This window comes from Pimephales promelas, chromosome 20 (genome assembly GCF_988280905.1).
Source record: "Pimephales promelas chromosome 20, fPimPro1.hap1.1, whole genome shotgun sequence".
NCBI lineage: Eukaryota > Metazoa > Chordata > Actinopteri > Cypriniformes > Leuciscidae > Pimephales > Pimephales promelas.
In genome coordinates, this window is record NC_142788.1 from 26,774,327 (window position 1) to 26,797,684 (window position 23,358).

The 23,358-nt window shown below is 36.5% G+C and overlaps 1 protein-coding gene across 3 annotated transcripts in view; it reads right to left on the reverse strand.

Moving 5' to 3' along the window:
- The window catches only part of acap3a (ArfGAP with coiled-coil, ankyrin repeat and PH domains 3a), a 71,754-nt gene that overhangs the window by 7,485 nt on the left and 40,911 nt on the right, over nucleotides 1-23,358 (reverse strand). For 2 of the 3 annotated variants that reach the window (XM_089124077.1, XM_089124075.1), the window contains exons 9-22: nucleotides 22,847-22,921; nucleotides 20,759-20,770; nucleotides 13,452-13,564; nucleotides 12,046-12,097; nucleotides 11,585-11,685; nucleotides 11,390-11,501; nucleotides 10,528-10,736; nucleotides 8,004-8,073; nucleotides 7,800-7,894; nucleotides 7,497-7,714; nucleotides 2,694-2,797; nucleotides 1,849-1,948; nucleotides 1,526-1,746; nucleotides 330-439 (exon numbers count right to left, since the gene is read on the reverse strand). In XM_089124077.1, the coding sequence (XP_088980203.1) occupies nucleotides 330-439; nucleotides 1,526-1,746; nucleotides 1,849-1,948; nucleotides 2,694-2,797; nucleotides 7,497-7,714; nucleotides 7,800-7,894; nucleotides 8,004-8,073; nucleotides 10,528-10,736; nucleotides 11,390-11,501; nucleotides 11,585-11,685; nucleotides 12,046-12,097; nucleotides 13,452-13,564; nucleotides 20,759-20,770; nucleotides 22,847-22,921 (1,592 nt within the window). The remainder of the gene's footprint in view (nucleotides 1-329; nucleotides 440-1,525; nucleotides 1,747-1,848; nucleotides 1,949-2,693; nucleotides 2,798-7,496; nucleotides 7,715-7,799; nucleotides 7,895-8,003; nucleotides 8,074-10,527; nucleotides 10,737-11,389; nucleotides 11,502-11,584; nucleotides 11,686-12,045; nucleotides 12,098-13,451; nucleotides 13,565-20,758; nucleotides 20,771-22,846; nucleotides 22,922-23,358) is intronic. The other variant, XM_089124076.1, reaches the window with a different exon arrangement.

Consider the following 23,358-nt stretch of genomic DNA (forward strand, 5'->3'; position numbering starts at 1 on the left):
GCTGCTTGTTTTTAAGCAATCTGTTGTATAAAGTGATGTGTCAAATTGCAGAGCACATGCAAACATATCCACGTTGCTGTGATCAGATGCTTTTCTCAAGCTTTATAAAAAAAAAATGCTTGCTTTTTTCTTCATTTTGTTGTGTGTATTTTGTTATTGAGAGGAAAGCGTGCAGCACATATTTACATATCTAAACGCAGCGTGGGATATTGTTCACTAACAGTAAATTGCTGCTCATGTTCTTTCGAACTTCATTTTATCCGTAAGCAAAGAATGAAAAAGAGCATGAGTATATCAGGGCCTTAAGACAGAGAGTGAAGTGCCCTCACCCGGTATGACCCAAGTATGTGGCGTGATGCAGCGGGCCTCTCCCTCTCTGATCTCTTTGGTTGACATCTGCAGCATTTTGGAGCAGAAACTCACAGGCTATCAAGGAACCCTGGTTGTAAAAAAAAACAGAGGATTCGGGCTTTAAAACCTCAAAATGGTTCATGGTTATTTAAAGGATTAGTTCACTTTTGAAAAAACTTTTGCTGATAATTTCCTCACCCCCATGTCATCCAAGATGTCCATGTCTTTCTTTCCTCAGTCGAAAAGAAATTAAGGTTTTTGATGAAAACATTCCAGGATTTTTCTCCTTGTAATGGACTTCCATGGGAACCAGGTCCAACCGAGGTCCAAACGACAGTTAATAACTGTTTCAGATGCAGCTTCAAATGTCTTTAAACGACACCAGACGATGAATAAGGGTCTTATCATGCGAAACGATCGGTTATTTCAAAGCTTATTCCAAAAATGTAACTATTCTAAGGACAAATGCTAGCCTTGCTCCATTCTGTGAGGCACGTTTGCAACGTCACGTAATACGTAATTACGTTCAAAAGGTCACGGGCGACGTAGCCGGAAGTACAGAGTCAGAGTGTTTACAAGTTAAACGCATAGGTTGAACGTGAAAACTAACTCAAACGCCGTTTACAAAAAAGGAATTAAAAGGTAAAACAACGATGTCAGACGATTTTGATTCTGTACTTCCGGCTACGTCGCCCGTGACCTTTTGAACGTAATTACGTATTACGTGACGTTGCAAACGCGCCTCACAATATATTACAAGGCTAGCATTTGTCCTTAGAAAAGTTACATTTTTGGAATAAGCATTGAAATAACCGATCGTTTCGCATGATAATACCCTTATTCATCGTCTGGTGTCGTTTAAAGACATTTGAAGCTGCATCTGAAACTGATATTAACTGTCGTTTGGACCTCGGTTGGACCTGGTTCCCATTGAAGTCCATTATAAGGAGAAAAATCCTGGAATGTTTTCATCAAAAACCTTAATTTCTTTTCGACTGAGGAAAGAAAGACATGGACATCTTGGATGACATGGGGGTGAGGAAATTATCAGCAAAAGTTTTTTCAAAAGTGAACTAAACCTTTAACATGGCATTGAAGTTACCTGAACTTCTTATTGAGATCACTGTTAATATCTGTGTAAGTAATGCATCTGAATATTTTTGGACTGACTCACTCCAATCACAGCCTGAATAAGGGGGCTTTTCCCCTCGTCCTCCTCATTGACCGAGTTGACGTCCGCCCCATGTGCCAGAGCTTCAGCCATGATGGGCAGATTACGCGCCTGACAGGCTTTATAGAGTAACGCCACGGGATCCAGTTCTCTCAAATCCTCTGGATCTGACGCCTCCGGCTCAAGTTCAGCCTCATTGCTTGAGTCTTCAGAAACCTCACACTCTGAACATTACAAACACACATGCAACACATGATTCATCTGCTTCAACAGTCAGTATGGACTATGAAGACTTGGTTAACAGCATCACACAGTGGTTGACTCACCCTCCTCGGTGACACTGTCCACCACAGACTCAAACACCAAGATGTCAGTGCTGCCGTCAGTACTGCCACCTAACCCACTGTCACTGCTCAGACCTGCAGGACCAACACAAGCCCACCACGGGCGCATTACAATAACGCCCAACACACACATACAGACAGCAAACATGAGGAATCGATGCGACACAGTGTTATTCAACACAAAAACAAAGAAACAAAGCAAAAGTGTAAAAGAAAAGCATAAAGCAAAGCAAAAGAAAACAAAAAAACAAAACAACAAAAGTACAAATCAAATAATAAATCTAAGGAAAATGCAAAGCAAAAACAAAATACAAAATAAAAGTAATCAAAAAGCAAAGCAAAATAACAAAAGTATACAAAAAGTGAAGCAAATTAAACTAACAAAGCCAAAACAAAACAAATAAATGAAACAAAGCGAAGTAGAATTCACAGCAAAGCAAAATAAAACAAAAGCCAAACAAAATACAAATTTTATAAAACAACAAAAGTACAAATAAAAAACTAAATCAAAGCAAAAACTAAACATAACAAAACAACAAAAGAATATAAAAATTAAAACAAAAGCAATAAAAGCAAACAAAAAACAAAATAAAATTATACAAAAATGAAGCAAATTAAAACAGCAAAAACAAAACCTCAAAAGTAATAAAAAAAGCAAATCAACATGCAAGGCAAAACAAAAACAGCAAAAGTAAACAACACAACAAAGAAAATCAAAACAATAAAACAAAGCAAAACAAATTAAAATGCAAGTCAAAGCAAAAAACTGAACAAAGGAAAAAAAAAAAAGTTGAAAGTATAATTCCATTAGACAGAATATAACACTTACTGCGAGGTCCTGAACCCGTGTCAAAGTAGGAGAAAAGAGTGTCCAACTCATCTGGGCAAAAGAGGGATTCCCGTCTGAACTTTCTCTCCAGAGCAGCAGTTGCTGGAAAAAAAAAAAAGAGTAAAGAGTAAACTTACAATTTAACACATCAACTTACGATGCCATCGTTCACTGGCGGTATAAGCAAGTATTTATTTATATAGCACCTATCACAGATAAAATCACAAAGTGCTTTACATAGCAAGTTTAAGACGTTAATGCAATAACACTGGCGTATACACCATGGTAAAAGAAAATGGAAATCATTCAAAGCACTTCACATGGTATTATCAAGCACTGAATTTTCCAAAAACATGATACAAATATAGCTGCAAGCAGCAATGCAGGGGCCAAGCCCGGAAGCAGCAGCAACTCCGACATTTGGAAAAAAAAAACTGTTGGGTCAGTAGTACAAGTGAAAATAACCTCAAAATTAAGATTTTTTTAATATATAAATTTGCTGCATGTTATATTTTTGGAAGTCCTTTCTCAGACAGACACCATGTCTAGAACTGAAACAACTTTTCCACCACTTATTGCCACAGTACCTCTTGCGGTCTGGGCATGTGCCACACAGGATTCGAACCCACGACCGCAATGGTTCGGGATTCGTGACACGTGGTTTAGCAGCTTGCGCCACACAGAAGACGCAAATAATTGAGCTGCAGAGGAGAGCCTTCAGTATAAGAATAAGCACACAAAATCATGTTAACGCGATTAGCATGCTAAGCTAGCTCAATGCTAACGTAGCTTATGGTTATCCTGATAGCTGAAGAGCCGCATTCAAAAGAATTGCACCTGGTTAGCATGCTAAACAATTATTATGCTAAGCTAACTAGCATAAGGCAACAAACACAGGCTAGGTCTACTTTGGAGACAAATATCTCTCAAACGATAGCGAATATCAGAAATCTGTTCAGTCATTTCTGTGCGGCTCGGTCCAAAGATTATCTGACCAAATTTTGGACAAATTCGAGCAAGATTTAAAGGAGTAGCGAAAAAATGTTTTTTCATTTGCTCCAATATGACGGACAGTCACATTGTTGGAAAATGACAAATGAGACATCGGTGGAATCGTTATACGCCAAGGAACATATTGACATAAAGAAATTACATTTTGAACAATATTTGCAAAAGTTATAAGCGTCTTTACGAAAAACGTTATAACTTTGGAACACTAGGTGGCGCTGTGATAAAACTTCTCATTTACCTTCAGGGCATGCTAATGATGATCCATGCCCAATTTGGTGAAGAAATGTCAAAGAGTTTTAAAGATATTGCAAATTATGACAAAATTCAAAATGGCGGACACAAGGTACATCCCATCATGGCAAAATCGATATCCACGGATTCGGCATGATCCAAGGAATCCATAGATACCACATTTATGATTTTCTGAAAAACTGTTCAAAAGTTATTGGCCAAAATAGCAATTTTGCATATCTCATGACCCGTAGGTGGCGCTATTCCCAACTTTGGTATGGATCCTCAAAACATGCTTCCGATGAAGCGTACCAATTTTCGTTTTGATTGATTCAATTTTGGCCGAGATACAGCCTCTTAGCCAATTTTGGGTGGACCTCGTTAAGTTTGCGACACCATAACTTTTGAACAAAGATGAATAAAAAAAATCGGTTCAGTCATTTCTGTGCGGCTCAGTCCGAAGATCATTTGAGCAAATTTTGGACAGAATTGGACAAAATTTGAAGGAGGAGTAGGGAAAAAACTGAATACTGTACATTTCAAAATGGCCTCTACTGTAATGGGCTGGGTCTTAATGTAAGGTATTGTTTGTGATCAGCATGATGAGAGGAATCAGGTGTACTAAGTTTCATGTCTCTACAGCAAAGGGTTCAAAAGTTATAACCATTTCAATGTTGAATTTTTGAACTGGTGGTGGCGCTATAGAGTTGGTCGTAGAGGGTCAAAAATTGGACCAATTACTAATAATTACCATCACTACAAGTGTGCCAAATTTCAACATTTTCCTACTTACGGTTCATAGGGCTGCCATAGACTTCCATTGGCGGAAGAAGAAGAATAATAATAATAATAATAATAAATATAGCTGCAAGCAGCAATGCAGGGGCCAAGCCCGGAAGCAGCAGCAACTCCGACATTTGGAAAAAAAAAACTGTTGGGTCAGTAGTACAAGTGAAAATAACCTCAAAATTAAGATTTTTTTAATATATAAATTTGCTGCATGTTATATTTTTGGAAGTCCTTTCTCAGACAGACACCATGTCTAGAACTGAAACAACTTTTCCACCACTTAAGGCCACAGTACCTCTTGCGGTCTGGGCATGTGCCACACAGGATTCGAACCCACGACCGCAATGGTTCGGGATTCGTGACACGTGGTTTAGCAGCTTGCGCCACACAGAAGACGCAAATAACTGAGCTGCAGAGGAGGTCCTTCAGTATAAGAATAAGCACACAAAATCATGTTAACGCAATTAGCATGCTAAGCTAGCTCAATGCTAACGTAGCTAATGGTTATCCTGATAGCTGAAGAGCCGCATTCAAAAGAATTGCACCTGGTTAGCATGCTAAACAATTATTATGCTAAGCTAACTAGCATAAGTCAAAAAACACAGGCTGGGTCAACTTTGGAGGCAAATATCTCTCAAACGATAGCGAATATCAAAAATCTGTTCAGTCATTTCTGTGCGGCTCGGTCCAAAGATTATCTGACAAAATTTTAAACAAATTCGAGCAAGATTTGCAGGAGGAGTAGCGAAAAAATGGTTTTTCATTTGCTCCAATATGGCGGACAGTCACATTGTTGGAAAATGAAAAATGAGACATCGGTGGAATCGTTATAAGCCAAGGAACATATTGATATGAAGAAATTACATTTTGAACAATATTTGCAAAAGTTATAAGCATCTTTACAAAAAACCTTATAACTTGGGAACACTAGGTGGCGCTGTGATAAAACTTCTCATGTACCTTCAGGGCATGCTAATGATGATCCATGCCCAATTTGGTCAAGAAATTTCAAAGAGGTTTAAAGATATTGCAAATTATGACAAAATTCAAAATGGCGGACACGAGGTATAGCCCATCATGGCAAAATCGATATCCACGGATTCGGCATGATCCAAAGAATCCATAGATACCACATTTATGATTTTCTGAAAAACTGTTCAAAAGTTATTGGCCAAAATAGCAATTTTTCATATCTCATGACCCGTAGGTGGCGCTATTCCCAACTTTGGTATGGAACCTCAGAACATGCTCCCGATGAAGCGTACCAATTTTCGTTTCGATTGATTCAATTTTGGCCGAGATACAGCCTCTTAGCCAATTTTGGTGGGACCTCATTAAGTTTGCGACACCATAACTTTTGAACAAAGATGAATAAAAAAAATCTGTTCAGTCATTTCTGTGCGGCTCAGTCCGAAGATCATTTGAGCAAATTTTGGACAGAATTGGACAAAATTTGAAGGAGGAGTAGGGAAAAAACTGAATACTGTACATTTCAAAATGGCCTCTACTGTAATGGGCGGGGTCTTAATGTAAGGTATTGGTTGTGATCAGCATGATGAGAGGAATCAGGTGTACTAAGTTTCATGTCTCTAGAGCAAAGGGTTCAAAAGTTATAACCATTTCAATGTTGAATTTTTGAACTGGTGGTGGCGCTATAGAGTTGGTCCTAGAGGGTCAAAAATTGGACCAATTACTAATAATTACCATCACTACAAGTGTGCCAAATTTCAACATTTTCCTACTTACGGTTCATAGGGCTGCCATAGACTTCCATTTACGGAATAATAATAATAATAATAATAATAATAATAAGAAAACTAACAGATACAATAGGGGCTATCCCCTTCGGGGCTTGGCCCCTAATAATAATAATAATAAGAAAACTAACAGATACAATAGGGGCTATCCCCTTCGGGGCTTGGCCCCTAACTATAGTACTTTCTTAAAGGGATAGTTCATTTTGAAATTAATTTTTGTTATGTTTTAGCTTACCTCAAGGGCATCCAAGATGTAGTTGTCTTTGTTTCCACAGTATTTTCAATTTTGATATTTTTAGGTCAAACCGTTCTTGTCTCTCAGTCATATAATGGAGGTCTATGGTCACCACCTCAAAGAGCATGCACAGACGCTGGAAGTGATCTCTCGCATGGTTGCGAAAACAAAAAAAATCAACGTGGTCTCTTGATATATCGAAATCGTCTTCCATTGCGATTTCCTATATTTATATATATATATATATATATACACACACACACACACACACATATATATATATATATATAACTGTTTAGATCTTTACAGCGAAAGGTAATACTTCCAAAACCTCAGTGTAAACAATGAGTGACGTACACGCGCACGAGAGATCACTTCCGACGCTTTACGGTGCTTGCGCAGACCAAAGCGCCCACACAGTCAGATCACTTGGACGTGGCTGTGGTTACAAAAGGTAAAATCGATATAAATACTGTTTGTTTTCTCACACAAACCGTTCGTTTCGTGTCTTAGGCCATCTTACATTTACGAGTCATTAAATTGTGTTTAATTTGGACTTCTCTGTGCATGCTCTTTGAGGTGGTGACCATAGACCTGCATTATAAGACTGACAGACAAGAACGGTTTGACCTAAAAATATCAAAATTGAAACTACTGCAGAAACAAAGACACCTACATCTTGGATGCCCTTGAGGTAAGCAAAAACATAGCAAAAATTAATTTTAGAGTGAACTATCCCTTTAAACAGTCAGTAATAATAATAAAAAGTATTGATTACCTGAGGAGAGTGTTGCAGGAGAAGCACTGCCTGGATCCTGTCTGTATTTGCGGTGTGGTTTGGGGACGGTGGTGGCGCTGTTATGTCTCCTGCATTTCCTGGTGTTCCATCGGCGCTCGGATTTTCTCCCGCCGTTAACCACAACTTCTCCATTCATCATCTTTTTCAGGAACTTCTTCTCCACGTACTTCGCTTTGATCCAGGCCTCTTTTTCTTGCCTGAAAAATCAAGACAGCAACTGAGCATTCGACATTCAGCCTGACTAATCAAGAGCCAGTTTTTTCCACGTCCCTCGGCCCTCACCTGGAGCTGCTGGGGCCCGGTTTCTTCAGGCCCTGCTCTTCACAGCTCCCCTCATAGATGTGGTTGATGATACTGTTTCCTAGTTCACACATCAGCTGTATTACACAGAACACACTGCAGTTATTATCAGAGCATGTTTGCTCATGTCACAGGGAAAGGTCATCCAACAGAGACTAGGAGAACAATCTGGATATTTGAGCAGACCTTCAGTAACTCCGGTTCCCATGAGTCCAGGGTGAGAGAACGGACCTTCGAACAGTGGACTCCCAAACTCCTGAGAAAAGAAGGAAAAACAATGGTCCAAAAAAATATTTTGCTGGTTTGTGTTACAACACCTACACAAATATACTGCAAATACAGTTAGATTTTAATTAGAATGAACGGTTGTCTATTCTTTTCATTCCTGGATGAAATATAAAACATTCACTAAATTTATCTCAGTTCTATCCGCCATCTTGGATGCCGGTCACATTGGGATTGTCTTTGCCGAAAGATGAAAATACATTTGCAATTATTTTTTACTGCAAAACAATTTTGCATAAATAAAATGTTATTGTTGTAATTTGTGCAATTTTACTTTTTAAAAATGGTTTTGTGATAGAAATTTTTGAATAATAATAGTAATAATATTTTTTTTTAATTGCATACATGATGATGGTTTTTGTTTTTATTATTCATTATTATTAATACACAATTTTGCATAAATAACAATGATATTGATATTAACCTATTATTATTTGCACAACAATTTTGCAAATGACATTGATGATAATTATGGTTATTATCATTTTTATACATAAAACCAGATGAATGTGGCTGATGAGGATAATAATAATCGTTGTAATTAATTTTTTACAATTAATAAACAATTTTGCATAAAAAAATTGCATGAACAACGATGATAATTATTTTTTTTCTTGCATTTTAATGATTATTTATTATGGTGTCGAAATGCAGAAATAAATACCTGACATTTATATAATGTTTATTTATGTTTTGCATATGTTATTGGACACAAATAGTCAATATTCTTCAGGTTATAAGAAAAGCTAAATCTGCTAGTCTCTTGACTGAAAAGTTTCTGACTGCTGAAGTTCTCCGAGGGCGTCAAACTCCCACCATTCACTAACAATTCCAGCAAGATGTTTCCCACTCAAGCTGAGGAGAGCAGCTCCGGGACGGCCCACACTGTCATGTTAATGTGTGTTCTGCCCACCAGATCAGCGCGTTTCCAGGCAACCAAGTTAGAACTGGCGGGGAGTGTGTGATGGTTTGCCACATTGTCTGGAGCAGAAGTCTGATGTGAGCTCAGTGTGAGAGTCAGTATATCTCATGATAAACCAGAAACGTATCAGTCTGATATTCAAATGTGAGGTTAATATATCTCATGAACTCTTGAAATGAGTCATGTTATGAAAAACATGAATTTATTTGCAGTTTTGAAATTGAACTAGGGTAGAGAAGGGCTGGAAAATGGTCATACAATAAAATTACTACTACTGTTTTTGATTAAATAACCACAAATGCTTTCAAATTTTAATTACAATGAACTGTAATCTATATTATATCAACATTAATATTAACAATAATACTAATTATTAGTAGTAATTTGTTTTGTGGTGGAAATAATTATTAATGCATATTAACAATAATAATTAGTAGTATTAGCAGTAATATTATTATTAGCAATTTATACAAAATTATTTTGTGATGGAAATAGTGAAAAAATAATAAATGTATTATTAGTAGTAGTATAAATATTTTAACAACAATAAATAGTATTAATATTAATCTTGTTATTATTCGCAATTTACACAAAATTGTTTTACGACAGAAATGGTTGGATAATAATTAATGATATATTAATATTAACAATAATAATAATTATTATTATTATTGGTAATAGGTTGTAGTATATTGTATTATTATTATTATTAACAATAAATTGTTAATAATTAATAATATAATTATTAGCCATGTTTATTTATTATTATATTCATAATAATACTAATAATTAGTAGTAGTGTTATTAGCAATTTATGCGAGAATTGAAAAATAATAATATATTGATAATAATAATAATTATTATTATTATTATTCATAGTAGTAGTATTAGCAATTTACGCAAAATTGTTTATTGAAATAGATGTATAATAATAATAATATTTAACAATAATTATGATATTGATATTCTTATTCATTCTTTTATTTGTATAACAACAATTTTAAATCAATGACATTGATGATAATTATGGTTATCATTTTTATAAAGATAAATGTGGCTGCTGATGATAATAATAATCATTGTTATTCATTTTTATTATTAATAAACAATTTTGCATAAAAATTGCATGAACAACAATGATTATAATTATTAAAAATAATAATACATTTAATTATATTAATAATAATAATAATTAATATAATTATTATTCATAGTAGTAGTATTAGCAATTTACGCAAAATTGTTTATTGAACTAGATGAATAATACTAATAATATTTTCCTTCATATGAAGCGCTGTCTGCCTCCAGGAAAGAAACAGCAGTCGCTGACCTTCTTTCTTGTCCCGTTAACCCTACGGTCACTCCTCACTGGCTCGCCTCAGACTAACCAGAGAATCAAATCTGATCTAATCCAATTAGGAAACCTGACCGAGAGGTTTACAGTGGCTGGTCTAAGGCTTTCTTCTGGTACAGTGATCTGTTATGATCAGTTCCATGGCTGACCTGTGAATGCCGGAGCACTCGATGCAGAGCAGGACGCCCAGATTGATGCTGGCCCAGCGGGGGTCGGCCTGCCCACAGTCACAGCACTGCTGGTTTCCCGGCAGACACAGGATACGCAGGAGAATGCTCTCGCCCCGTCCACTGCGCTCTCGGCCCTCGTTTGCAGAGTCTATACTGCTGATGGACGGGGAGGCGGTGCGGTCCAAACGCTGGAGACACACACACAGCTTTAATCATTTATGTCAATCAGTTCTTTTTTAACGGTCCCTTTCAACAAAAACAATGATTTAATGATTTATTTGTGTTCATTAGAAAGGTTTACAAAAGTCTTTAAATGGTATAGTGCGTTAAAATAATTGACTAAAATCAAATAGATTTCGATTTTTACAATTACTCAAATCAGAACCTTTACATTAAGAAAATTGCTACAAAACTTATAATGAACTGTTACCATGATTGGACGAAAGAATACGCAACATTTAATAATAACTATTAAAACATTTCTATCAGAACAATTTTGCATAAATAAAAATTAAAATGTTGATGATAATAGTTGTTATTTTAATAATAATAAAAAATAATGGATATTATTATTATTAAAAATATATATTACTATGTTTTTTGTTGTAGTCTAATGATTATCTATTATTTCAAAACATTATCAACAATTAATTTGTAAATCATTTTGAAACAGTAAAAACAATTATACACACACACACACACACACACACACATATATATATATATACAGTGATTTTTACTGTATTTACTTGTATTTTGCATCTACTTGCCTTGAGTATACAGTGATTTTGTCACTATTTCCCTATTTATTCTTCATTATCAACATGTAGACTGTACAAACCTCAATATAATAATTGTCTGGACTCTCTCTGTACGCTGAGGCGATGCTGGCTTGGACCGCCTGGATCCAGGCCTGCCGAAGCTTCTCGGACTCGGCCTGTAACATACAGCTCCTACAACACACATCCATAGACAACAATTACTACTAGTGATGCAAATCTAAGCTTCGCTGAACGGGAACTGGTCAAGGACTCACTTGGTGGGAGACACGACTTCAAAACAGAACCTCCTCTCGATGTCCTCGCAAGGTTTGACAGAACACAGTCTCAAGTCCTCCACAACAACCGTCAGCGAATCCTGTAGAAAAGACCAAGAAGCCTGAAACTACGCTGACTTAAAGACAAGCGCTCTAAATGAACCCATTCCCCACTGAAATGCATTAAACAGCACTGCGTCACAGTAGTGTAAGCCAGCACCCCGAGTAAGCACTTCGACAGGAATACATTGATTTGTCTGGGAATGAGTTTGTTATCTTCAAAAAGACTGAGTGCTTTAGAGATATGATGCCTGGGTGGACTGGTAATACTGTATCGAACAGATCGGTGACCGATGAGGTGAAGATTGACCAACATTGATTCTGAGCATTGATTCTTCATCCACATGTTCCCAGCTCATTCTCTCAAGACGGATTACCTGAACGGCTGCGACTGAACTTACCTTTAGTTTCTTCTGATAAACCAACTGGCCGTTTTGAATGGAGAACCATCGCCTGAAAAAAAGAGCACACACACACTATTAGTTACTAATTACTTGTTTTTATGCATTCAATTGCTGAGACTGAGCAAGCTAGGTTTAAAAAAAACAACTAATTAATGCTAAATCATTATACTATATATAATAATTTCTCATAAAATGTGCATGCTCACTTATTTGTAGATAACCTTTACTATTATGTAACTCACTTAAAGCGAATCTTTAAAACGGTTTTTATTGAAATAATTTGACAACGCAATTATTTCATAAATAAACAAACAACTAATTGAATAATGCTGTTAAATGCAAAAAATGAATATCCATCTTTTATTCTAACAATAATGTGATGCCGAAATATAGCACACAAATAATAATTGGTATCAGGGAAGATTTTAGTGATTATCAGTGCATAGCTAAATAATTATAATGTTTTTATTGTATATTATTGCTTTGCAACCCAACCATGACCTAGTCACATGCCAGATTAAAAGCAAACAGATTCAGCAATATGGGTTTACAATGGCTAATTAAATCACAATAAATGTAATGAACTGATTTATGGGGTTGATTGCGCGACAGTGGCGACTTGACTCAAACGGAAAACTTGTGTTTTGGCCGTTCATTTCCACGTCAACAGGCCAGAAAACGGGATTCTTAGTGCAAGTTTTTGAAAACGATACCATTACGTCACAGTGTAAACTACAAAAACGTTAATTTTTTAAACGTGGCGTCATGTGCATGCGTATAGAGTGCCGAAGTTATGACGTCACTTTGTAGGACAACTCGGAAGTGAGCGGACAACTCGAAAAGCTATGCATTTTCCCCAATGACTTTTGGAAAATCGCAAAAAAATAAGATCTGTGTTCAACAAAGAGTTGTGACCCTTACACGTTTTGTCCATCAAGATAATCTTTACAAGTTCATCCAAAATGTATACATTTTGAAGCCGATATAAAGTTTAAAAAACACAAGCAGACACAATAAAGTTTAAAAAAACACAAGCGGGTTATAACTGGTGTGTTTTACGTCATAGATCAAAACGTGAAAATATTTAGAGGCTTTGTTCACCACAGACTTTATTTCAGGCGATTTACCCATTAAAAAAACCCACAGACTTTAGGGTGAGGGAACCGGTAGTGCTAAAATGCTAACTCACTTCCGCGTTTTGGCCTACAAAGTGACGTCGTAACTTCAGCACTCTATTGCATGTTCAGTCTATAAGCAGGTTGTGTTTCTTTACAAGGTCACATCGCCAACTACTGGCCTGGCATGAATAATACAGCGTATGTCATTTTGATAAAATTTCCATTGTCGTGTAAACGTAGCCCAAATTCAATCCTGAATATCTTCGTAACCAGGTTCGCCCCTACCTGTTCCATGTTTTGAAGGCGTTACTGGCCCTCTTGAACAGATAGCCCTCCATCACCAATCCGTCGGGCGCATCCACGTTGAACTCCAACTTTGGGTCGTCATATGCAAAGTCCTGAATGACAAAACAATAGTGGAGCTTAAGAGCAAGAAAAGAAACATATATACCACGATTAAAATAGTTAAAACAACCAATGCAACTAAATACATTACATCCAGCCTGCGGTACTGCTTATGCTTCATTATTAAACAAGGTTGAAGTAGAGCAGATGCACAAATTCACGCAAAACCCTTTCACACTAAGAGTGTCTCATCCAGTGCTCTCAGTTGTCCCACCAGAGCATTTCGACGATGACGCAAGCTGTTGCGTAAGCATCATGTCCAGCTGATGTGCTTAGCATTCATATTCACACTTACCACTCACAATAGCAGCACACTCACTCTCAACTCTGCGCTGAATCTGAGAGGTGAATCATCATGGGACGTCCTTACCACAACAACCTCTCCAGTTCAGGTCATTTCTATTGATTATCTCTGAGTGGAGGAATGATATGCTGTCAGCCGATCTAACACTTTACCCATCACATGTGCTTAATGGTGTACCAGTATTAGCTCAAGGAGACCACAGGAAAGACTTCAATACAAGTACAGCGCTGAATGAGAAAGTTCACGTACAGTATGTGTCTCCTTTAGAGTTTTAGAAGAGACTGACTCCAAGTTGCCAAGATATAGTCTCCAATCAAAAGTCTCCATATAAACTCAAACACTTCGCAGCAAACTCTTCTGATATTAAATGTACACACTACCGACTAAAAGTTTGGAATAATCGAGTCTCTTATGCTGCATTTATCGGTTATTAAAATGCAAAACGGTTTTCTAATTATATATTTTTAGCATCATTACTCCAGTCTTCAGTGTCACATGATCCTTCAGAAATCATTCTAATATGATGATTTACTGCTTATTAAATTTTTTTTATCGTATTATCAATGTTGAAAACAGTTATTATGGTCGTTTTATATTTTTGTGAAAATTTCAGGGTAAAGTACAATTATTATTATTATTTTTTAAAGAGATTCATCAATTTTACTCAGCAATGTCACATTAAAGTGATCAAAAGTGGCAGTAAAGATATTTATAATGTTACAAAAGATTTTATAATTCAAGCTTTTAACTTCCTCTTTATAAAAAAAATCCTGAAAAAAAAATGCATCACAGTTCCCACAAAAATATTAAGCAGCGAAAACTGTTTTGACAAATTATAATAATGAAAATATTAATAATGAGGACCAATAAAAATCATTTTTAACTGACCAATAAATCAGCATATTAAAATGATTTCTGAAGGATCATGTGACACTGAAGACTGGAGTAATGATGCTGAAAATTCAACTGGTTTACTTTATTTTTGATCAAAATAAGATTAAAATAAATACTGAGACTTCTTTCAAAACATTCAAAAATCTTAATTATTCCAAACGTTATCCACATTCCTTTTACAGCTTTATATCCTACTGTATTTCAATTGTCTCATTTGTGTCTAAGGAATTTTTTGAGAAAAATTCGATACAAAATTGTTACCAAAAAGACAAAAAGGAACATGTCCTAAAGAGCAACTTTTGAGCAAAAAATACAAAAAAAAAAAAAAATACTAATTCAGTCTACTTTCTACTTTAAATTTCCTGTTTTATTCACTGTCACTTGGCGTTTCTTTATAACTATTTATTAAATTTTGCAAAACAATTTCCGAAGAAACATCGTTTCAAAGTAAATCCCACAGCAAATTTCTTTCAGTGTGTGTTGTACAATGCACTGACGCCACACTGATTAGGGTGTACAACTAGAGATAAACAGAGTCATTCATCATTAATTCATAACTAGATCATTTCACAAGCCAAACAAAAGTCCTTGAAAAAGTTTCATCCTTCAGCTTCCTATCAGTCTGTGGCACTGTAACACTTTCAAAGCGTTCTGGCCTCTCTTGAACCCTCTGAAGACCTCGAGATAAAGCCGCTTCAACACTTCAGGAGCAGGTCTGACAGACAATGGACATCCTGCTGAAAGAGCTCTTTGAATAGAAACAGTGTGCTCTTGCATCTTAAACAAGATTGCGTAACATCATTCGATGTTCCTTGATCAAATACGTGAGCACTGTTGTTTAATAAAATCATGTGAAGACTAAAAGTAAACAACCCAGAATGCACTGTAAAATAACCACCGGTGTTGCGGGTAATGCATTACAAGTATTGTGAGTTACGTAATCAGATTACTTTTTTTAAGTAACTAGTAAAGTAATGCATTAGTTTTACTTGTTAAAGGGATAGTTCACTTTGAAATTAATTTTTGCTATGTTTTAGCTTACCTCAAGGGCATCCAAAATGTAGGTGTCTTCGTTTTTCGCTGTATAGTTTCAAATCTGATATTTTTAGGTCAAACCGTTCTTGTCTGTCAGTCATATAATGGAGGTCTATGGTCACCACCTCAAAGAGCATGCACAAAAATTAGATATGGTCCAAATTAGATATGATTTAATGACTCGTAAATGTAACTACATATTGATGGCCTAAGACACGAAACAAGCGGTTTGTGTAAGAAAACGAACAGTATTTATATCGATTTACCTCTTGTAACCACAGCCACAAAGCGCCCGCACCCTCAGATCGAGGTAAAACGATATAAACACTGTTCGTTTTCTCACACAAACCACTCATTTTGTGTCTTAGGCCATCAATGTGTGCTTACATTTTCGAGTCATTAAATCACGTTTAATTTGGACTTCTCTGTGCATGCTCTTTAAGGTGGTGACCATAGACCTCCATTATATGACTGACAGACAAGAACGGTTTGACCTAAAAATATCAAAATTGAAAATACTGTGGAAACAAAGACACCTACATCTTGGATGCCCTTGAGGTAAGCTAAAACATACCAAAAATGTATTTCAAAGTGAACTATCCCTTTAAGCTACTTTCAAATAAGTAATGCACGTTACTTTGTTTCCCTATTTATTGACTGACGGCTCTCCTGTCCCCATGTTGACAGAAATCAGTATTTACTCTTCTCACTTGCACAAAAAAAGATTCAGTATTCCTCAAAACAGTGAAATGCAAACTCAGAACATTACGCAAACCTGCAATAATAAATTGTTTAAAAAAAACACAAAAATGCTTTGTGTATTTAATCTAACTTTATTAACCAATGTCTTTGCTGCTGACCTTTGATAATCCAATTATTCAACCAAAATAATATGCAAAAATAGCTTTACTTCACATTTGTGTTTTTATTTGATTGTGTTCTTGTCCTGCATCTTATTCTTCTGCGTTCCAGAACAGAAGCACAGCTGAAAGGTTTAACTGAGTTGCGCCCTCTAATGTACAGGAGTGAATTTGCATTTCCATCAGTCTGAGTTTATTTTTTATTTTTTTGTCATTAAAAAAAGAAACAAGCAAGCCACGCCAGATGAGTCAAGTAACATAACGCATTACTTATCATAAAAACTAACAAAGTACCGCAATTAGTTACTTTTTTTAGGGAGTAACGCAATATTGTAATGCATTATTTTTAAATAGCAACTTTCCCCAACACTGATAACCACTTTAGCAACCTGCCACATCACTTTAGTGTCGCAGCATGGAGCTTGCACGTTTCCTTGAGAAAATGTGAAGATCTTTTCTTCTTCTCAAACTGGTTGTGACAATCCAGCTTATTTATAGTCACTCATTTTACCCAAATCCACAGCAGGGAGACTGTTCAAACATTCACATCCATTCAGTTGTGTCTCCTTACAGCTTCGCTCAAGTTCTGAATGGTGCAGAAAACACCCTCCCTTTCACTCGCTCTCCTGCTCTGCCATATTCCCACACACTTAACAACACACGGATAAAATGCACTTATGCTCCCAGTCCCATAGTTTAAATCTATTACAGTGAAGAGAAAAAGAGAATATATATCTTGTATATAAGAACATACAATGTATGTATACAGTTTTGTGTAAGTCACACATAGATACTGTATTATATTGTATAATATAACACTATTTAGTATATGTTATATAATATAACACAAAATCTACTTTATATACACATATTTATACATATATAAAGCAGTCCACATTGGCAATATATATTTTTATCAGACAAATTATAAAATTTAAGATGATTTAAGTTTTTTTCCCACACTATTATTCCTTCTACACTTTCAATTCGGCAACAAAATGTAAACATGAAAGAGAATCGCCAACAGCATTAGGGCAGAAACTCACCAAAGTGAAGTGCAACCTTCCGAAGATCTTCATCCTTAAATGTTTTACGTATTTTAAAATCATCGGATCCTCTAAAAGCGTCTCGGCTCAGCTAAACGAGTGTGCGGCACAATCGAGTGTGCAGTCAATGCAGAGTGTGTGAGTCACGCAGCCTCTCATAGTCACCCGTACAGCTTCAGCGGGGTCGATCATGTGTGATTGCAATCCACCTGCCCACTGCTAAAGCTCATTAACATACAGCTGCCGTCCCACGCCACTAACACACCACGCAGTTAGTTGTAGTAATGTACATGCAATTAGCTAGAAGTGTCAGAAAACTACATATCCTTTCAAACCGATGTTTAGTCCATAACCCGTCATTCGTCTTAAAAGAAATGTCATTAAAAGTCTGAATACCTGTCAGCTGTGCTTGAAGAATCTTCTGTGCAGCATCTCACTAAACATTGTGAGACTGCAGAAGACTATCAGCGCTATTTTAGGCACTGCCGATGACGTGTGAGCTTATAAAAGCCATCGTCTGTTTGAACTACAAAGTCTATCAAATTTTAAAGTATTCCAGTGGGATAAAAACATTGGATGAAATATTAAACCTCAAATTTAGGGCGTCTTATTTGTAGTGAAGTGCCGTGAAGCCATAAGAAGAACAGCAGTTTTACTTGCGGTGAAGACTTCAAGGATGTCATGCTTACTTTATCCGATAGCTTAAAAAAGGACAATTCATCTACTGTAATCACAGAAATGCATTAAAATTAATCTGTAAATGACAAGACAATTCTGAGACTAGATATTTGATGAGTCAGAATGCTTTTAGCACCATTAATATTGTGTTTACTATGCAAATATGCCTCACTGTGTGTGTTGCCAACTATATGCATTCAATATGTAAATGTTCTTCTGCTTATTTGACATTGTATATTATATTAACAGATACTTTAGGGTGGGCTCTTTTGACTCGGATCGGTAAGCAAACACCCTAGTAACCGCTCAGAACACCTTAGCAACAACTTATTCAAGAAAGGGTCTTTGGGGTGGGGTCTTTTGACTTAGACTGACTAGTGAGCAACTTTCTAGCAGTAGCAACTGCACAGGACACCCTAGCAACCACTTAATAATAACCCAGAAAAAGACTTTAGGGTGGCCTCTTCCTTAGCAAAACACCTTAGCAACACCTTAGCAACCACTTTATCCAGAAAGGGTCTTTGGGGTGGGGTCTTTTAACTTAGACCAGTAAGCAACCTTCTAGCAACCGCACATAACACCCTAGCAACCACTTAACAAAAACCCAGAGAGAGACTTTAGGCTGGGCTCTTTTGATTTGAACAATAAGCAGCCACCTAGCAACCACATAAGACACCTTAGCAACCCCTTAGCAACCACTTAATCCAGAAAGGGTCTTTGGGGTGGGGTCTTTTTTTGATATTTGTCACCATAGCAACCACTTAACAATAACCCAGAAAGAAACTTTAGGTCAGGCTCTTTTGATTTGAACAATAAGCAGCCGCCTAGCAACCGCATAAAACTCCTTAGCAACCACTTTATCCAGAAAGGGTCTTTGGGGTGGGGTCTTTTAACTTAGACCAGTAAGCAACCTTCTAGAAACTGCATAGAACACCCTAGCAACCACTTAACAATAACCCAGAAAGAGACTTTAGGATGGGCTCTTTTGATTTGAACAATAAGCAGCCACCTAGCAACCACATAAAACACCTTAGCAACCCCTTTAGCAACCACTTAATCCAGAAAGGGTCTTTGGGGTGGGGTCTTTTAACTTAGACCAGTAAGCAACCTTCTAGCAACCGCACATAACACCCTAGCAACCACTTAACAAAAACACAGAAAGAGACTTCAGGCTGGGCTCTTTTGATTTGAACAATAAGCAGCCACTTAGCAACCACATAAAACACATTAACGACCCCTTAGCAACCACTTTATCCAGAAAGGGTCTTTGGGGTGGGGTCTTTTAACTTAGACCGGTAAGCAACAACACAGAAACTAAAAACCACATATCAATCACTCAAAACACCCTATAGTCAGAAAACCTTGGTCACCACCTAGCAAGCACTAAGAACACCCTAGCAACCACTTAACAATAACCCAGAAAGAAACTAGCAGCCGCTTAGCAACCCCCCTGGACATCTTAGCAACAATTTATCAACCAGTCAGAACATCCTAGCAACCATTTAATCCAGGAAAAGATTTTTTTGACCTGGCTGTTGCTACTAATAAAACAAATATGTTCAACTTTTCACTTAAAACTGCATTCCACCAAAAATACTAGGCTAAACTAATGGAAAATGTTTTCATATCAAATCCTCCTGTTTGTAGCTCTGATTCTATGACGTTCTGCAGTTCCAGGGAGTCATTAATGGGTTTAACTGAAGATGTTCACAGATACTGTAGTTTTGAAAGAGAGACACTTCGTAATGCATTTCTAACAAACAGTTTTTGTTAGAACTACCAGAGGGGTTGTGACAGAAAAGAAGATTTGTGCTTAGACAATTACTCAGAAACAGAACAGGCATCTGTGGTTTAAAAATCACAACAGTGTGGAATTATGGGTAAGTTTCTCCTTAATGTGGCTCTGAGGACATATGTTCCTCACTGACGCCATAAGCCTGATACTGTCAGCGTGGTTTGTGGGTAATTGCTATGATGGAGTGCAAGTGTTTCCTGAATGAACACTGAAGATCAACCGCAATCCCAGAATGCATCTCTTAAACAATACACAAAGAAAAACATCAGCCTTTCTCATCAGTCACAAGAAGCTGAAAAAAAAAATTCATATAGGGGCAAATATCCACTGAATAATTGCTGTGCTGAGTGGAGGATGATGGGACAGCCATCAGCCGTTACATAAGCCAGATACGTTTGTAGGTCATATCAATCGGTCTCACTGAACTGTAATTATATCATCAGTTACACAACACTCACAGGATTTGGGTTAGAATTATGTGTGGGAAATTAAACTTTATTCTCCCAAAAACCATCTAGAAATTTTAGAGCTTCCACATATTTAGCCATATTTAGTGTTTAGAGTAAGACACTCACCTGTAACAGTGTCTAAATCAGGATGAAGACAGTCCCAGAGCGCCAGATGGAAGAAAAACAGAATAAAAGTGAAGATTAGAAATAGAACTAATAATTATTGGTCTTGGGGCAAAAATACAACCAAAATTAATAAAAATACTTCCAAAAAACAAAATATGGTGCAAAAAAGACTGTATAAGTTTTTGTTTTTAATATATACACCCACACACACACACACACATACACACACACACACACACACACACACACACATATATACATATATATTTATATGTATAAACACAGTTTCAGTTTCGTTACTGAACGAATCGTTCAAATGAATCACTTGACGACTCGCTCACTTCTTTGTCCCTGAATGAATCAGCCGTTTTGAACAAATCATTTGACTGTTGATACCTCACTTGTTAAGACATTGATTTGTCACCATCTACTGGCAGTTTTAGTATAACTTCATTTTAGCTGAGGGACTTAAGCACTAAGATAAATCTAGTTACGCTTTTTCACAGATAGTATCTGTTTGGTGTGTGTGGGACTCATTATACTGGAGCAAATATAACGTAGATATCTGTCTGTAAATCTCTTTTGAACTAGGTGTTAGAAACTGTCCTCAAACACAAGCGGAGCTGTCAGAGTTCTTGCTGAGAATCTTCTGAAGGAACTTCAGCAAGGTCTATTTTCTCTTCGCCCAAAATATATCCAATTCATGTCTGCTCAACATCATTAATAACTGTGACATTTGAGGACAGAAGATTTGTTTCTACTCCTGCCAGGGAAACAAAAGTACAAACACTGAAGGAGAAAGTATACATAAAAATGCCTTTAAATAACTCAGGGCTTTATTTAACCAAACATGAAAAAAATTAAATCAATATTTAACTTTCTTCCAAACAAGAAAAACGAGAGGTTAGGAAAACGATGCAGGCAAGACGTGAGCGACCGTAGCTTTTATCTTTGCAAAACTAGGTTAAATTCGAAGAAAAAGTAATCGAAACTTTAATTTGCTACGAAAAGGAATTAGGAGTTGAGTCTTTCGTATTTTGACTAGTTCAATTAAAGTCACTAACTCAATTGAACACTGAACACGTACTTTCTTTCGAAGATTAGTGTCTTTAACAGCCTAATTCTGGCATTAGACACGAGTCAACACTGGTATCATACAGAGTATCTTTGTAACAGTCCAAAAAGTGCCCCTATAATGCTATTATTAAAGGAGTAATTCACTTTAAAAAAAAAACTTTTCTTTCTTCAGTCGAAAAGAAATTAAGTTTTTCGATGAAAGCATTTCAGGATTTTTCCGGTTCAAGGTCCAAAAGAGAGTTTCAGTGCAGCTTCAAAGGGCTTTAAACGACACCAGACAATGAATAAGGGTCTTATCTAGCGAAAATATCGGTCATTTCAAAAATAAATACAAAAGTTTAAGTTTTATAAGCTAAAATGGTCGCCTTGCTCTGTTCTGTGATGCACGTTCGTGACTCTCCTGTTCGAACTAGTTCATCAAAACGAACAAATCTTTTTTCCGAGTCATTTCCTTCGTTGAATGAACCAAATGACTCAAAAAAAGATTTGTTCATTTTGATGAACGAGTTCGAACAGGAGAGTAGAGCATGGCGAGCATTTGTGCTTCTAAAACTTAAACTTCGTTATTTATTTTTGAAATGATCGATCGTTTCGCTAGATAAGACCCTTATTCATCGTCTGGTGTCGTTTAAAGCCCTTTGAAACTGCACTGAAACTCTCATTTGGACCTTGAACCGTTTGAACTCCATTGAAGTCCATTATATGAAGAAAAATCCTGGAATGTTTCCATCAAAAACCTTAATTTCTTTTCGACTGAAGAAAGAAAGACATCATCTTATCAGCAAAAGTTTTTTTTTTTTTTTTTTAAAGTGAACTACTCCTTTAAGGCTCCTCATTTTTAAAGTCTCATACAATAGGTTTACATGCATCCAAGGCCATGCAATATAGGTAAATATAATCTGCACTTTGATCTTTGAAACTATATTACACACTACATGAAAGGTAATGTCTGAAAAAGCATAATAGGGACACTTTAACTGAGTTTTTGTTTGTGTGTGTGTTTGTTCTTACCCTCTGCTGAATCGTGGCATGTTTATGCTCCATTTCTCTCTTCTCCATCGCTGAATCAATCACCAGTTGATCCAGCTGTGACAAGATGAACAATCGGTCATTATAAGTTTGTTGTTGTCATGTATTTATTAAGAAAACACGATCATGTTCATTCTGCAGGCATTGGTTGTGTCCATTTTGGCACTGCGCTTTCAGATGTGACGGGAAGTTTAGTACTAAAGTTAGTGATGTAACATGGTTTGTCGATGAACTAATTAGACAGAAATCAGATAGAGATCATGCGCTTGTTGGTCTGAGGTCAACGTGTTTTAACCCTTATGCTGCATTAGGGACATTTTTGGTCTTTTGCAGTTTAATTTCTTTGACCATTTTGGCTGTTTTAATGCAAATGGTATGAAATTTGGCAAAATTGTGACTTTTTGGATACATGTAAAAAATGTGATCCCATTTTGCAAAATATGTATAACACACACTGTGTGGATCAAATAGTAACACTCAGCACCATAAAGACC